This window comes from Syngnathoides biaculeatus, chromosome 4 (assembly GCF_019802595.1).
Source record: "Syngnathoides biaculeatus isolate LvHL_M chromosome 4, ASM1980259v1, whole genome shotgun sequence".
Taxonomy (NCBI): domain Eukaryota; kingdom Metazoa; phylum Chordata; class Actinopteri; order Syngnathiformes; family Syngnathidae; genus Syngnathoides; species Syngnathoides biaculeatus.
In genome coordinates, this window is record NC_084643.1 from 24,798,681 (window position 1) to 24,815,613 (window position 16,933).

A 16,933-nucleotide genomic window follows, 5' to 3' on the forward strand; every position below is an offset into this window, starting at 1 on the left:
AAGTGAGTACTGTACACTCCTAACATCCACAACATACCTAGAATAATCTGTTTCCGTCGCGACATTCAAAGTATGTCCTCAGATAGGTGCTACCAAGCAGTGCAAACTAAAACAAGCAGACATTCCAACAGCTTCTTTCCTCTTGCCATTAATTTCTTCAACAGTTAACATAGAATTCCATTGCAACATCCTGCCACCAATTATCTGCAACATTTGCAGAATCAAGATTGTCCCAGATTATCACAACAGTAGTCACTTTAAACTGCATACATTTCTGGAAGTCTCTGCACCTTTTGCACAATGGTCATTGCACCGGATTATTGTTCTATTCATTATTTAAAACTGCTTTAATTGCCAGAGCACTCTACATCCTTTTGTACATTGGTCAAAAAAAATCATACTGGTATTACTTCATTACTGGTAACCTTTTATTGCTCATTGACTACTTTTTTTTGTGTGTGGTTATGTCGCAAAAGTCTGTATGTCTGTTGTACATCTCTTTAAAATAAAAATTATTCTCATGTTTAATAATAAACTCCACTTGGGGACTTTCCTGTACACTTACTTCTGAACTAGCCCTTCTTTTTTGGAAGCCCTCATGAAAATATGCCTTCGGACAAATATGCTCTTGCAAGACGGATTTAAAAATAAAACCAAAAATATACGTTACCTTCCATTGATGAGCGTGATTATCATATCTTATATTGGTTCTGTTCAATAATTGCGGCATGCTCTCCGAGTGGAACCCAGTCATGTTTTCAGATTGTTTGTCCAAGGTGAACGGAGGCTGAGAGATCACCTTACCCCAGCTTGAACGCCCCTATGCTAGGCTGTTAGCAACATGTCTTGTGTGACAAGTGGAAGATGGCGTTGATATGAAGGGGCGTACGTGATGAGGAGCCCGTATGGTTTTTTTTTTTTTTTTTGTGGAAGGGGTACGCCTTCTTCAGATCTGTTTCCTTCAACTTTGGCTGTGGTTTGTTCACTTTACAGCTCATCTGAGACTTTGTTTTGGAGAAGGAAGCAAAACGTCTACACACCTGTGGGAAAAGTAGAATTACTGATTCAACTCTGGCACTTAAGTAAAATTAAAAAAATACAGACTGAAGTGTAAAAATAATACCAGTTTTGATAAACTGGAACAATTCAAAACTAAATACAATTAAAAAAAGTTTGGCACATAGTTTTGTTTCTTTTAACAACTTTCATATTGCTTCCATTACCTATCACATGCTGTTATTTGACCAATGGCTCAAATTTCATGATATCAAAACAGCACGTTCCTGTAGCTTTACTAACGTTGGACCCTATTGTCTCCTTTATTCCTTTATTATGCACCTGGTTTGCACACCTTCATGGTACACTCATCCTCCCGTAGTGACTTCTAATTAGGCTTTACACGATCAGGATTTTTGGGGCCGATCACGGATCAGTGAGTTTAAAAAAAAAACGATAACCGATCCGATCAGAAGAAGGAGCAATGAGTATTTGAAAGACCTGTTCATTTACTTGATATACATGTTTATTTAATTGCTTACAAAATATATATTTACAGTAGATAATGCATCTTTGTTCATCTATTTATGCCAGTGAGGCATAGTGACAGACATAACAAATCAATGGTCTTGTATTAGATGGCAGCAAGTAGATACAGCAATTTATGTACATTATCTACTTTTTGTGACATTTTTATTTGTTGATGTCCTGTGAGACATTTCAATTGCCAGGTAGTGTATGTGCTTTGGCTCAAAAAAGGTTGGAATTTGCTGAGCTGGTCAAGCCATCTGTTCAACAAATGGCAGCGTGTTTACACACAGCCACGAGTGGTAGCATTAGCTTGATAGGCTACATAATGTTTTGTTGCCTGCTTACGAGTCGTACCGTGTTAAATGTGTGAACATAGCACAAGCAAGCCTTACACGAAGTCCTCTCCTGTTCTGAGCGCCGGTGACCACCAACACATTTTCCCCGTTTTCTTCTGATAATATAGTCAGCATGATTTACTCATGTTGTCATCGGCAGATTGATGAGTCACATTTGAATTTGACAAGATGAAGCCTAATGATTGCAAAAAAAACGTGATGTGGTATTGGAAATAAAGATTTTATTGCAGTAGTCTGACAATACAATCGTGAAATGGCAAATTTGTCTTATTGTTTGATCTGCGCATTACGTGTTGTCTCTCAGCTGGTATCTTTTTTTAAATAACTTTATTGGCCGTCAATTATTTTCAGTTCTTCATCATAAGACACACTTTTGTATTCAAATATACTGGCCACGATGGCGACACAGGGTAAATGACTTTTGTGGAGCCGATCAATGGTGTCATTGATCAGATCGCCGCATAAGACAATAAAGCCAATCAATCGATCAGGATAAAATGCTCATGGTGGGCCAATACCAATCTCACCAATCAAATGGGTCAAATGTTTACTTCTGATATACAGTCCATGTGTCAGCGGCTCATCTATGGAACGACCAAAGAGGCTTGATCCATTGAAGTCTGAGTCTAGCTGTAATTCCTGGAGCGTGGAGTTTTTCAGAGATATGTGAAGTCCATAGAAATCTATTTGCAAAATATAACACTTTTAATATCAAACTAAAGTCTGGATTGGTTATGGAAGTAAATTGTTGCCAGTGAGATGTGCGGGCTCCTGATGAGTCTACCGCTCCAACACACTTGATAGGAGAGCATGTGTTTTTTTAAATTCTGTATGAAATAAATCCTATACAAGGGTAAGCGGCTTGAAAAAGGAAAATGGAAATGAAATTAAACAAGGATTTTAATCAAAATACTCTGCTTATGACTGAACATGTTTGAAGGATCATCGTAGGAAAGTAGCTAAGCCAGCCATTGGTTATCAGTGGTACCGTTCAACCAGTTCCAGATGCCGGCTTTTCACTTAAACAGCGGGGATAGGCTCCAGCACTCTCGTGACCCTCATGAGGATGAGCAGCAAAGAAAATGGATGGATGGATAGTCGGCTGTTGGCGTAATATGGTAGCGTTACATTGAGGCCGTTTAGCAGTCAGTGAGTGTATATGGGCCAAGTTTAGGTCCATACCATTAGGATGAGTCAGTTGCTGCCAGCCATCATGGGCCATCGGAGCCGCTTCAAATTTCCATTTTGTGTCTCATAAAACATCGAAAAGCAAAACCGCAAATCACAGATTGTTCACTGTGCTTGATGGACGCACTGACGTAACAGCCTGCATCATAAAAAAGACGGAAGTCAAGCGAAGGAACGTCATCGTTAATGTTTTCTGGTGCTCGTTCATCCATGTTGCTGCCCATGACATTCCAGATCTTAACTTTTACATCTCTTTAGTTATGACTTTTTCACATTGTGTAGTAATTATAAGAGGTTGAAAAAAGTAAGAAGCCTCTTTTGACAAAGTAAGGAGTAGAAATTACCGTATTCAAATGTAGAGAGTAAAAGTAAAAATGTCATCAGAAAAGTAAAGTACACAGATGACTTTGAGTACGTATGTGTATTTGTTTACCCACAACTACTGCTCGCTGTTAGTTTTACTAGCCTGGCCTGAGTCTATAACTTGGCACACGATGAAGTAAATTGCTCCGTGCATTGAAGGCAGTCATTTATAATCCGTCTTAACAATGTGCAGCATCATAAAATTGCTCATTGTCTTTTTTTTGTGGTCCTTTCTGAGGTAGTCCTCTGCTGCTATCACTTTGTCTAACACAGCCCCTTTGGAGTCTGCAAGCGTTTCTAATCTTATGGATCCATCCCAGCGTGCACACAGGACCTTGAAGCTAACACCCTCAGGGCACCTTTTAGGTTGTTTTTTCGTTTTTTTTTACCCTACTTTCTTTCTACACTGGAACCTCTTAAGTCTAACATGATCAGACGTGGAAGACTCTTCAACCTGTGATTTGTTGGGATTTCCAAATACCGGTAATATTTCGGGTAATGGAAATAGCAATGATGAGTTACAGGGTCATCAAACTCTTTATTAATGGTACAAGTTGTCTCAAGTTAAATTCTGACTTACGAGGGGAAAATGATCTGTTTGTTCTCCTTAGGTTCCATTTTTTTTCATCATATCTTTTTCTTGTCCTCCTTAAATTTTTTTTCTTAGTCCATTCATCTGATATTTGTGATGTTTTTCTCTCAGCACTGTTACATTTCCTTCACTGGTTTTCCCATGTTCTTGTTCTTTGATTTTTCTATCCATCCATCCATCCATGTTCTTAGCCCCTTATCCTCACAAGGGTCAGGAGAGTGCTGGAGCCTATCCCAGCCAAGTTTGAGTGAATGCAGACTCCACCCTGAACTGGTCGCCAGTCAGTTAAAGGGCACATATCAACACTGTTGACTGAGAAGGAATTGAACCCATGCTGTGTTACAGTTAAAAAGCTATCCAAAAATCAAAGCTCAAGTAGGTTAATCCTTTTATGTTTGTTGGAGGTCTTTCATTCTTCCTGTAATCACCCAGGCCCCCAACAAAAAAAAGTTGCATTATGAATTGTAATGATTTGTCTTTAATGGATACGAGACCTTTTCTCCATCAAAAGCGTCTGTAAAAGATGTCGTATTTTCCGGTATTTGGGAAAGAATTGCCTTCTCTTGGCTTACATTGAAACTGGACTGTAGGAGACTCTTGGGCGAGATTTAATCAGATGTGACACACATCAAGTTAAATAGTCCTTAATGTCAATATTTGGACGCCCTCCTCAGGGTTACCATATAATTGCCCTGTACGTCATTGTCATACTCTACAACCTGTCAGTCAGTACTTGAACTTTTGCCAATGGAAAAAATGCAAATGGTCCCTCTTCATTCCATGACTCTCTGGCCACAAAAGGTACTCGCATATGCTGATATCTTGCTGATTGCCCAGGCCTGTCATTTGGGTAAAAAAGATTTGACAAGGAACTTTGAATGCAAGAGTTATTGGGGAAGCATTTAGATTAGCTGCAGATTAATCCTGTTCAGATTAAACTCTTTCCATTACTCATCTAAATAACAGGGGGCCCATTTTTCTAGGTGCTACCTTGTGACTTTAGGTGAAGAGTCCTGCGGATGAAGCAGGGAGGTTGTGCAGTGAGGAATCAGTGCAGGATGTGTGGCTCTCGCACAGGCTATTTCGGGCTTCCATGAGGTCCTGGTTTATGGTCCAGTTATGTTATCTGCAAGGGGCGGGGGGCACACAACCTTATGACAAAGACATTAAAAGCAATGTGGGATTGTAAAATCCCTTTGAGGAGTCATTGACCCAAAAATTAGCTGGTCACCGGCATCTGTTCTCTCCCCGTTTGATTTGCACTTTCAATGGGCCTCTCGCTCCAGGGTATGGCAGATAAAATACATGTGAGAGAGGGAGAGACGGGGGTGTGTGGGGGTGGGGGAGAAAAAAGGAGTGGGTTAGAAGAGAGTAGGACATAGAGAGGGCGGCATGAAAGGTGAGGACCACCATCACTTCCTGATGGAGTGAATGAGTGTGATAGATAACGAGAGTTAAAAGAGGGTGGATGTATGTAAGGTGAGGACCACCATCACCAACCACCTCCTCCCTCATTTACTCTAATACATGCCTACAGCCTGCATGCAGCATTTGGTCAAGATCTGACCTTGTGCGTTTGACTAATTAGTTTACAGTGGCACCTCACTACTTCCGAATGTCTCTAGTAACAAAACATTTTGGTTATGAAACAGGTCCTTGGAAAAATATTCTCTCTAGTTGCGAAGGAAAATTCAGGATACGAAAGGAAAAAATAGCACCCAAATTCCACCGAACGTAAACATCCTGTATCTTGGTTTGTGTGGCCTGATAGAGCAGTTCTCCCATTGGCTATCACCATAGCATCTTCCTGGCATCCCATTGGCTATGAGGGACTTCAATCTTTACTCATGATGCTTTTCGTTTCCCTTGGATACTCGACTGTCACCGAGTCATGCTAGCACGTTCACATGCTGTCACACGCAAGCACACATCGGTAAAGTACAAAGTTATTGTGAGGTTTTTTTTTTTTTTTTTTTTTTTTTTACAAGTTTATTCATCTTTATTCACCATGGGTCCCAAGAAACTTTGGGCGATTAAGTCATGTGCGTGCGTCCATTCGTACATATGTTTTCTCTTAGCTGTGAAACGTTTGCCTCCTCCTCCGTCCCCCACGATGCCTTTTGCTTGTCACCCCCCCTTTTCTTCGCGTAGGCACCCAACGTCAAAGGTAAATTGACATAATTTTTTATGATTCTTTACATTATGTACTTTGAATGCTTATTTTTGGTGGTGGCGGTGGAGGTTGTCATGAATGCCTGGAACAGATTAGGCTGTTTACATGTAAAAAGCGCTTCTATTTACGATAAATTCATATTATGAAACGACTTCTGGAACAAATGAAGTAAAGTAAAAATTAAAGTAGAATCACCCCTGTATTATGTTTTATTGTGAGTCATCAAATTTTTCTGCCATACTCTGCCTTCACGAAGTACAGAAATTTAAAATTACTAGCAGTTTAGAGTAAGCTTTCTCCCAGACATCAATTTTGGTAGCAAAGGGACAAATTGTCTCTGACAAGTTTGTCTTTCAAGGTCCCTGGAATCGGAAAAATGATGAAACACTTTTTGGTGTCTCTTTCTGCATTTTTTTTAGATTGTGATCAAAACTTTGTCTTCTCAGGGTTTAGTCCTCAACACTTTTTTTGTGGGCCCAGCCAAGTGTTGCACAGCGAAGCTGACTTTGTGGCTGAAATTTAAAATCCAATTCTAGAGGATGCTTCTGAATTAAAATAGTAATTCAAATCAAAATGACGGACTTGCTGTGTCTTTTCAGGCATGGCCTCTGTAGAATTTTTTGGGGTCTATAGATCAAATGTCATGTTGAAGTGAATCTTCCTCTGGGGGCTGAATCTTTAAATAGAATAATAATATAATAGAAGCTGCGACTGAGCTCAAATGGCTTTTTCTTGACAAAATAACAGACTTCCCATGTGTTTTGGAGAATGGTTTCTTGAGAGTTTTTTATGGGTCTAGTCATAATAGACGTGCCTACGAAATGTCATGTCGCTAAGTGAAATGTTTGGTCAAGATCTGACGAGTGTCTCTTTGAAAGGACCCCTGAAATTGCCATTAAATGACCCTAAAAAGTCTACCTCAAACCAAAATGGCAGACTTCCTGTGTCTTTTCAGGCATGAGTCTCACACAAAAATGGGAACCAGGTTTGCAAGGCAGCTGTGCCCTTGCCCATCCCCCATCTTGCGACCGCCGCAAACCGCCACATCTGGCCTGACCCTGGTCTCTGTTCCTAAGCGCTGACATTAATGAACGTCACAACTGTAATGGCTACCACAATATTGCATGAGGAAATAGTACAGATGCATATAATAATAACCCAGAGGGGAAAATCTCTTGAAATTGTTTTTCTCTGCTTGTTCTAAGTGTTTCCTGTATTTTTGGAAAGCTTGGGAATCATCCTCTTTTTCCAGAAAATGTTTTTAAAGAATAATCCTTATTCTCTGTTTTTTAAAACCAGCACAATAGGCAACTTCATTCTAACTTCAGAGATAGTTTCGGATTCGTAACAAAGATGTGTTTAAAGCAATTCTCTCTGCCGGGTTGTGGCAGATGCCGAATCTTCGATCACGGATCTCACGTGCCAGTTTTTCGGGATACTTATGTAAAAGCGAACGATCTATAAGCAGGAAAGAGAGATGATTTTAAACACCTGTCACTTGCGTCTCCTGCTATGTTGTGTTGAAATACTCCTCGGTTAGTTGTAAAAAGCTCAGGTTAGTAAGTACTGATCATCTCTTATGGGTTCGATGCGCTAACGTCTGATCTGTGGAAGTGGTTAAAAGGATTGTTGGAAAGGTAAAACAGGTAACCAACTGCACTCACTCGTGTCAACATTTTGTGTTGAAAGCAATTGTCACTGTTGAGTTCCTTGTTAAAAGGGTCATGCAGGTCAAGGAATCGGATCCAGCGATTCTTGTAAGATCTTTGTGGAAAAGAGGTTGAAGGAAATGTTGGAAACTTGGGACAGGGGCGTGAGGTTGAACACCTGACACTCACTTGTCCTGCCCTGTTGTGTTGAAAGCAAATGTTGGTAGTTTATTTGCAAAAAAAGCTCTGGTGAGCCAATGTAATAACAGGGCCATCAGGAGTTCAAGGGAACATTGGAAACGCGAGACAGGAAATTCAACACCCGACACTTCTCTCACTTTGTTGTCTTGAAAGCAATGGGCTCTTTACACATAATGCTGTGTCATCATCCTTTGAAAATATTCACAGTTACTCTCATCTGGTTTGCCAAGCTAGACAACCTTCTATTCATAGTTGAGTATATCTGACAAGGAGGAACCTTATGAAAGATTCATTTCTTTTTTTGTTTCAAAAAACTATACAAACAATCCCGTGAACATTGTTGTTTTTCAACGTGGACTTCATCATCTAAATTCATGCTCACATTAATACAATACCTTATGCATATGCGAGCACTAACCAGGATTGTTTATTACCATATTGATGACCTATGTTTAAACATAACAACATTGCTAGGAAGAATAATGACATAATACCTTCATATCTGGTGGCACGGTGGAGGAATCGTTGAGTGTTGGCCTCACAGTTCTTAGGACCGGGGTTCAAATCCTGATCCACCTGTGTGGAGTTTGCATGTTCACACCGTGCCTGCGTAGGTTTTCTCCGGGCACTCCAGTTTCTTCCCACATCACAAAAACATACATTAATAGGAGACTCTAAATTTCTGCTATGTGTGATTGTGAGTGTGACCGTTGTATGTCTCTATGTGCTCTACGATTAGCTGGTAACCAGTTCAGGGTGTACCCCGCTTCCTGCCTGATGACAACTGGGATTGGCTCCAGCACTCCCGTGACCCTCGTTAGGATAAGCGGCTAAGAAAATGGATGGATACCTTCATATCCATGGATGTAAGACGAGGCATACATCTTAAAGCCCTTCTCTTAATTGCTGCTCTGTGCTTCGTGGGGAACTTAAAAAGATGATGTATGTCCATGATGGTTAGGCAAGGGCTGTAAGCACTGTAGAGTAAGGACAATTTCAAAACCTGAAAAGACAGTGTCCGTCCATTGCAAAGCGAAAGATTTTGTCCAGAGCCCATTGCTGCTGCTAGGTTCTGTGTAAATTGATCAGGCCTGTAAATATTATGCATCTGATGTAGTAAGTGAGCTGAAACCTAGTTTAAAGGAGGTTAAAAGGAACATTGGAAAGGCGGACAGGGGTGTGAAGTTTAACACCCACCATGACCCATTTTGCTGAAAGCATCTCATTGCACAGTCTCAGTTCCCGCAATTGCATCGCATTGCTGTATGAAATAGGTGATGGAAAAGCAGCACAGGAGTATGAAGTTGGACACCTGACGCTCACTTGTCCGCAGTGTAGTGTCGCAGTCCAAATATCCTGCTTCGCGAGCTTCCTTGCTTCCTTGGCCCAGGCAGATAAATGCCTAATCTTGGGTTACTTTTGAACTGCGTTTGTCGTTTTTTTTTTTTTTTTTTTTGCTTCCACTGATGTTGCAAGCATATAATAAAGTTAGAAAGAAGCTCTTAATGCCAGCGAGGAAGCCGTCGCCTGTAATTAGCCTCGCTTTTCATCCTCGCTTGCTAACACGACAAATCGCTCCTCTCTGGTTTATGTGTGACAAGGCAACTGTGTTTTTATGTTTACTTATTTATTTATTGTTTTGTTTGTTAGTGTTCTTGTGATCCTGTGACCCAAAAGCCCAACAGGTTCTTTCCTCTTAAATTTTATTTCAAGTGGCATTGTGGAAGTCACGAGCCATAAATCCCAACCAATGTAATAACAGGGCCATTAACTTGGTTTGCTCTTTTTCTCCCTCTTCCTGCCTCTTTCAGTTCAGCCAAGGCGGTGACCCAGCATGATGTGAATTATTTTGAGGAGTTCTGTTTTTTTTTTTTCTATTGAGCAACATGGCTGGTATCACGAGGAGCAACCACGTTATTTCTATGATCAGAAATTCCAAGTGTTCAGATTTTCCATATTTTGTTGTGAACAGTTGCCATATGTTCTGTTGTTATAGAAGAAAACATTTTTACCGAGTTTTGAATGCTAAATTTACTTGAGCATAGAGCTATATGATATACTGTACACTGTAAGTAGAGCTGTCACTATCGGATCTTTTCAAAATGTAATAATTGGATAACAATTATTTTGCATTGAAGTTCTTTGCAAAATCTTTGTTTCCCATTTACTGATAACGAGTTATTGTTATTTAGTATTGTTTTTTTGGTAGTTGATCTGTATGTTTGTTTTGACCGAAATGTGTTTCTGAAAAAAACTCACATTGTTCTTGATTAAATATTCAGAATGTTGCTGAAAGGTGATGATAGGGATTGGCATAATTTCGAGTGCACTTTTTGCTAAGTATAACTGCTTGTGCACCTTTTTTTTTTAACTGAATCAATATCTTCTTTCTAGGAAGCTCTATTTTTTTTTTTTTTTTCTGTTTTGCAAGGCGGCCATTATCATGAGGAATGGCCAAAATTATTGTATGACATTTTGATCACACTTCTGGCAATGTGTGGCCAAGCCCTGCGGTTTTTCTTTTGACTGAATTATTTGAAGTCATTCTGTTTATTTGTATCATGCAAGTTGGCAGTTATCATAATAACTAGGGAAAGTAGCAGTCACTTTAAATATAGTAACTCTTGTAATATTATGCCTTTCATTCTGAAAATGACACCATTACAGTATTTCTGTAATAAAATAGTATTATGACTTAATCCACACAGGAATCTCAGATTTATGTGATGATCCACACTGGTCCACCTTCAGATTGCCTACCTGTCCATCCATTCATCGTCACCCTCACTTCCATATTTCCTAACCCCCGCACATCTGCCACTTCCGACTTCCCCACGTGAGGAAGACTGTCTCATTCATTTAACGGTACACGCCACCATCTCCTCGCCGGTGGCCAAAGCGTGACATTTTCACCCCCGTGTGTAGGGCGGTGGACACAGGCAGGAAGTTTTGCACAGAGACATCCGCAAAGTTGTTGAGCGTTCCCCTGCTAGCTTGTGTTGTTTCCAAAGCAACTCATTTTGGAAGATGTTTTGAAGGATATGATCTCATTGGCGATGCAGACTACCGCCCGATGTTATCCTAGGGCACTGGCTAACTGGCGTGATTACTTTTGGCCTCTTGTGACTCACCATTGGGGTTTTGTGCCGCTGCCAAATGCTCAATGGCGGTGCTTGCTTCTTTGATGGTTCTGCTGTGGCTTCCGTCATCTTGAAATGTGCTATTAGGGAAACGCCCCTTGTACCATACAATAATAAGTCAAAAGCTACATGAACCAGATATAGGGTATGATAAATCATGTACAATATGTAATCCAAAGCCCCTGTGGTAAATTCCCACAAAATGTAGTCTTAGAGAACCTAACGTACGTTTTTGGAAACATCTAGTCTCCAACCAATGAATGACGAATGATGAAATAGAATGACCAAGTCACGAAAATCTACCCACTACAAAAATACAAAACATATTTATTTTAATGTATATTGAGGATTCTTTATGTGTAAATCTATGTTTGTGTGCCCTGCATAACTGCATGAGCCAATAATGCAGAAGATAATTAACCAAACATTTTTTGTCACTATCAGAGTTCACGTTGATGATCACTAAACACCATACGAATGAAAATGCACACCTGGGCTGTGCCACTCACATCAGAGGATTTGTCCAACTGCAGTGAGAAACACTCACAATCTCCGATGTCCTTACACACATCAGCTATGGCTTCACACCGCCTGTACTCCTATACAGCTGCAGAGATTTTATTGAAGATAATATTTCAGCCTTATTTTTTAAAAGATCGGAACAACGAGTCAGGTATGCCTCTTTTACCATCTCTCCGTCTTGGAAGGACTTCTTGTTATTAACGATGATGTGACGAACCTGGAAACAATGCTTCAGTGGCGGCTTTCGCTGTTGAACTATATTGTGTGAAAAGTGACTGCTGTGCGGCCAATTGGGATTTTAGTACGTTCACTTTTCTCATTCTCAGCTTGCTTTTTGGTGGAATGTCAGTGTCGTGTTTTCCATAAACAGTTCGAAAATGCAGCGACACATTTCACTATACTGGCAGGTGAGGAAAACCCACTTTGAAGATGACATTGTTAAAAAGTTGGCCGCCTCCCGTTCCGTATGAAAGTGATATGTTTTTGTCTTCTTTACTGCAGCATCCATACTCATGTTTGTTAAGATTTCTTAAGCGAGAGCTTAAAATAGGGAGGAACTCACTGAAAGTGTGTTTTCCTGTACAGTGGTTGGTTGCACATGCACAGTGAGCTAAAGTGTAAAAAAATACAGCTGATGTCTTTTTTTTTCTCAGCATACCGTCGCGATCAACCGAAACTGCCTCACGTTTGACGGATTGAGCGCCCCTGATATAGGGCCTTGTTTATTATCCGATTTTTGAAATTCTTGATGCGTTGTAATAAGGATGAAGTGGGCATTTCAACTAGACTCAGGACTTTGAAATTCTAGGGAAAACTTCTCACTTTGCGACTTCAATTAATCTATCTAGCTATCTTGATCTATTTTTGCAAACGTCTAAGACAATTTTCTGTACAACAAAGAAGTCAAGTTTATTTGTACAGCGCTTCATCACATAAGTTGCCAAGCGACTGACAAATGAAAACTGAGGTATTTTTATAAACATTGAAAACGATTTAGAGCTTTCAGTAAACTGAACCGAAGTAGTCTTGTAAAGATCCAAGACGATTTAGTACTCAATTTACCTAACGTATGTTTTCGTAAACATTGAAGGCAATGTGTGCATAATCTCATAAAGAAACCTAGCACATGTGTTTATGAAAACCTCAATGACTATTTCAAGTCTGCTCCAAATCTTCTGTAAACATATGTATTTTCTTCTGGATCCTAACATCCCAAAATTTTCGTGCATTCCAAGTGTATGACAAACTTGACGATACAAATCCAATTTGGACCAGTTTTTCCCAACGAGGATGGTCTCACTCTGTGAAAAATAGCACCTGCATCGTGAGGAAAGGCTGTTGTGTTGAAATACTTTTTCATAACAGAGTCACTGGCGGAATCCTTAAAAGTGTCTCGTGAGGACTCTCCCTGGGCTGACAAGCTGGTTTTGTTTGTTTGAACTCCCTCTTGTTTTTCCTGGGGAATAAAAGCATCCCCCGGCCCATATGGTTGTCATACACTTCCTGGAAACTGGAGCCGTGCCTTGATGTTAATTGAAACAATACTGTGCTGGGGTTTTTTTTTTTTTTTTTTGCTTTTGCTTTTTGCCTTAACACATTTGGCAAGAGTTGCAAAGAAAGCAGCCGGCGGCAGAGAATAGCATTATTATTCCAACTGTGTCTTCGACCATCACTCCGTTCAAACAATTTAATAGTGCCAGATCATCCTGAAAAAAATATAAAAGTATGCCACATGTGTTCTACATACTGTACATGGCTCTGCCCCAGGCCCCTTACGATAAGCCAGGGGTGGCAGACTTTTGTACTCACATTTGATTTTTTTAAAAGGGACAGATGGGCCATATCTTTCCAAATGAGGTAAAAAAAAAGAACCATGAGTGTAAAACTATTTATTTTTTAAAAAATACAATAATAATTAATTCTGATATTTAATTGTATTATGTATAGTTCATTTAACTAACATCAATTGACCAATTATTTAATGAAATGCATTTAAAATTGTTTATGTATATGTAAAATAGTTTAGTGCATTTGTAAAATAATTACAAATCTAAATTTTAGGAATTTAAATTTACAATTCACCAATAACCTGGGTTCAAACCTGGCCCCACCAGTACAGAGTTTACATGTTCTTCCCGTGCCTGCGTGGGTTTTCTCCAGACACTCCCGTTTCCTCCCACATCCCAAAAACATGCAACATTAATCAGACACTAAATTGCCCCTAGGTGTGATTGTGAGTAGGGCTGTTTGTCTCTATGTGCCCTGCGATTGGCTGGCAACCAGTTCAGGGTGTACCCCGCCTCCTGCCTGTTGACAGCTGGGATAGGCTCCAGCGCACCCTGCGACCCTCGGATGTGGATGACTGGTGAGCACACCGGCCTCACAGTTCTGGGGACCAGGGTTTAAATCCTGGTGCCGCCTGTGTGGGTTTTCTCATCCCCAAAACATGTGTGGTAGGTTGACTGAAGAATAAATAAATTGCCGGTAGGTGTAAATGTGAGTGACATTACTTGTTTGTTTATACGTGCTCCGTAATTGGCTGGCGACCGGTTCAGGTGTGCTGTACCCCGCCTCTCGCACGAAGATAGATTAAATGGGCTTCGGCACACCGGCAACCGTAGTCAGGATAATTAACACAGAAAATGGATAATTCATTTTACATAAATCTACTAACCAATTAATTAATAAAACAAAGAAATATTAAGTGTATATATACAAGTGTTTATTTTACCAAAATATTTACTTTATTATTCACAACAAAATCAAATAATGTAACACACCCCCCCATCCCCTCCTCCTCTCATCAAGGTTTTGATTGCAACTGTCATGGCTGTCCAAGCACTCCATCTTAATTCCTCTCCTTTTTTTCTTTCTGGGATTTCAGAGTGTTACACGGCCAACGGGGAGGACTACAGGGGCTTCCAGAAGCAGACCAGTTTGCACTCAGGGAAGCCTTGTCTCTTCTGGAATGAGACCTTCCAGCACCCCTACAACACACTCAAGTACCCCAATGGAGAGGGCGGCTTGGGGAGCCACAACTACTGCAGGTCACCTTCACAATACACCACATTCATAGTCAGGGGTGCATGTAATAATTTTGGTCTGGTTCTCAAATGAGCACCAGATGATTTTGCTTGTTGCTTACCCACCGACGTCACAAGATGAATTTATGTCAATTTATAGACACTGAGGTCTGGGGTTCAAATCCCGGCCCCCCTTGTGTGGAGTTTGCATGTTCTCCCCGTCCCTGCATGGGTTTTCTCTGGCCACCCTGGTTTCCTCATACATCCCAAGAATATGTATTAATTGGAGAGTCTCAATTGCTCTTAGGTGGGATTGTGAGTGCAATGGTTGTTTGTCTCTATGTTCGCTGTGATTGGCTGGCAACCAAATTAACTCCAGCAATCCCGTGCCCCTTGTGAGGATAAGCGGCTGAGAAAATGGATGGATGGATTTAATTTTAAGTCTTATTAAATGTGCTTTGTGTTTTATTTGCCTACACATACATATCTGTAGAAATGGACTTTCATTTCAACACATTGTATATTATTTCATACTGTTCCTTATAGGACTGTAGTATACTGTATTCCTGTACTCACCAATGGATTATATATGTATATATTTTAATGTTATTAATTAAATTAACTGAACTAATTTGTGCCAAATGGTGGAGGACTGTGGTTGTGCCAGCATACAATTCCATTAACAATAATGAGGAGGAGGAAGATGAGGGTGGGGGGGTCAGGCTGGCCCCATCAAGGGGGTCTCGCACCAGCCGCCTTTCATAATTAGCACTGTCACCGTAGGACAGCCACTCACCAGAGGATACAGTATACACATATTTTCAGCATGGGACCCTGCAATCGGCTGAATGTCAAATCAGGCTCTCCATACGAATACGGTCCCTGTTTATGGTTGAGCTACAAACTAATATATTCTTGTCGCTTGTCTACTTTGACTTTGGTGAAGTGCAAAAATATGCGTTTCAAAAACAATGTGGGCAGGAATCTGAGTGCGCTCTCACATATCAAAGCCTTTGGCGCCGCTGACCCAACAGTCAACCTACTTTTTTTTTCTTTTTTTGTCACGGCGGAGAATGTTTGACTGGAAATGTGATTGAGAGTCTTAATGGATGTCACCACAAACAACGAATTCATTTCCAACAGAAGTATTGTTTTCAAAACTTGTTTTTCAGTGATTCAATCTTCCTGTCTGTCTTAAGCTCCTGAAGCGTTTTGCACATTTGTATCATCCTTACTACACATTTTACAGGATGCCAACTACTCACTTAAAACCATTCTCTTAAACCCAAACCCTCCTTTGAAACCCTGATCTTAAAGGACCTGGAGCACAGCTGTCAAACTCAAGGACCGGGGAGCCAAATCTGGCCCGCCGCATGATTTTATGTGCCCCTCCAAGACAAATCATGTGTATTAACTTCCATGATTTTCGTTAAAATCTGTACAAAACTTTCAAATTGTCATATCATAAATGAGAAGGTAGAGATATTGCAAGCATTTTTGTGTTACCAAACAACAATAGTTGAAAAGCCCATTACCCTTGATTTTTGATTCCAAAACTAGTTCAGAAATTTAATGTGTAAATATGACGGGGAGGTTCAATATTTTTATAGGTCACAAAGGGGGGAACCATAACTACAATGTCACTCGCGACAAAAATGAGTTTGACACCCCTGACCTAGAGTCTCCAAACGGCCTAAAATATCAACAGTCACACGATACCACCAAGAATGGAAAGAGCCCTTATTTACACAAGTAAATGCCAGTTGACGTCATCTTCCCAAACTCTTTTTCAAAGGGCCATATGTGCTACAAGAAATGCACCAATCCGTACCTCATAATGGCATTAAGTTATCCAATTATGATCAAAATACAGTATTATTTATTTTTTCAATCAAAATATGAAATCAGTGTCATAGTAGTTTTACAAGTATCCATCCACCTATCCAACCATCCATTTTCTTAGCCTCTTATACTCACGAGGGTCACGGGAATGCTGGAGCCTGTCCCAGCTGTCATCGGGCAGGAGGCAGTGTACACCCTGAACCGGTTGCGAGCCAATCGCAGGGCACACAGAAACAAATAATAGTCACACTCGCAATCAAACCTACGGACCATTTAGAGACTCCAAATAATGTGTTTTTGGGATGTGGGAGGAAACCAGAGTGCCCGGAAAAAAACCACGCAGGCACGGGGAGAACA

General features: G+C 40.4%; 1 protein-coding gene across 2 annotated transcripts in view; it reads left to right on the plus strand.

Annotated features, from left to right (window-relative positions):
- Positions 1-16,933, plus strand: part of kremen1 (kringle containing transmembrane protein 1) — a 75,789-nt gene that overhangs the window by 21,570 nt on the left and 37,286 nt on the right. For both annotated transcript variants that reach the window (XM_061818111.1, XM_061818112.1), the window contains exon 2: positions 14,596-14,758. In XM_061818111.1, coding sequence (XP_061674095.1) covers positions 14,596-14,758 — 163 coding nt within the window. The remainder of the gene's footprint in view (positions 1-14,595; positions 14,759-16,933) is intronic.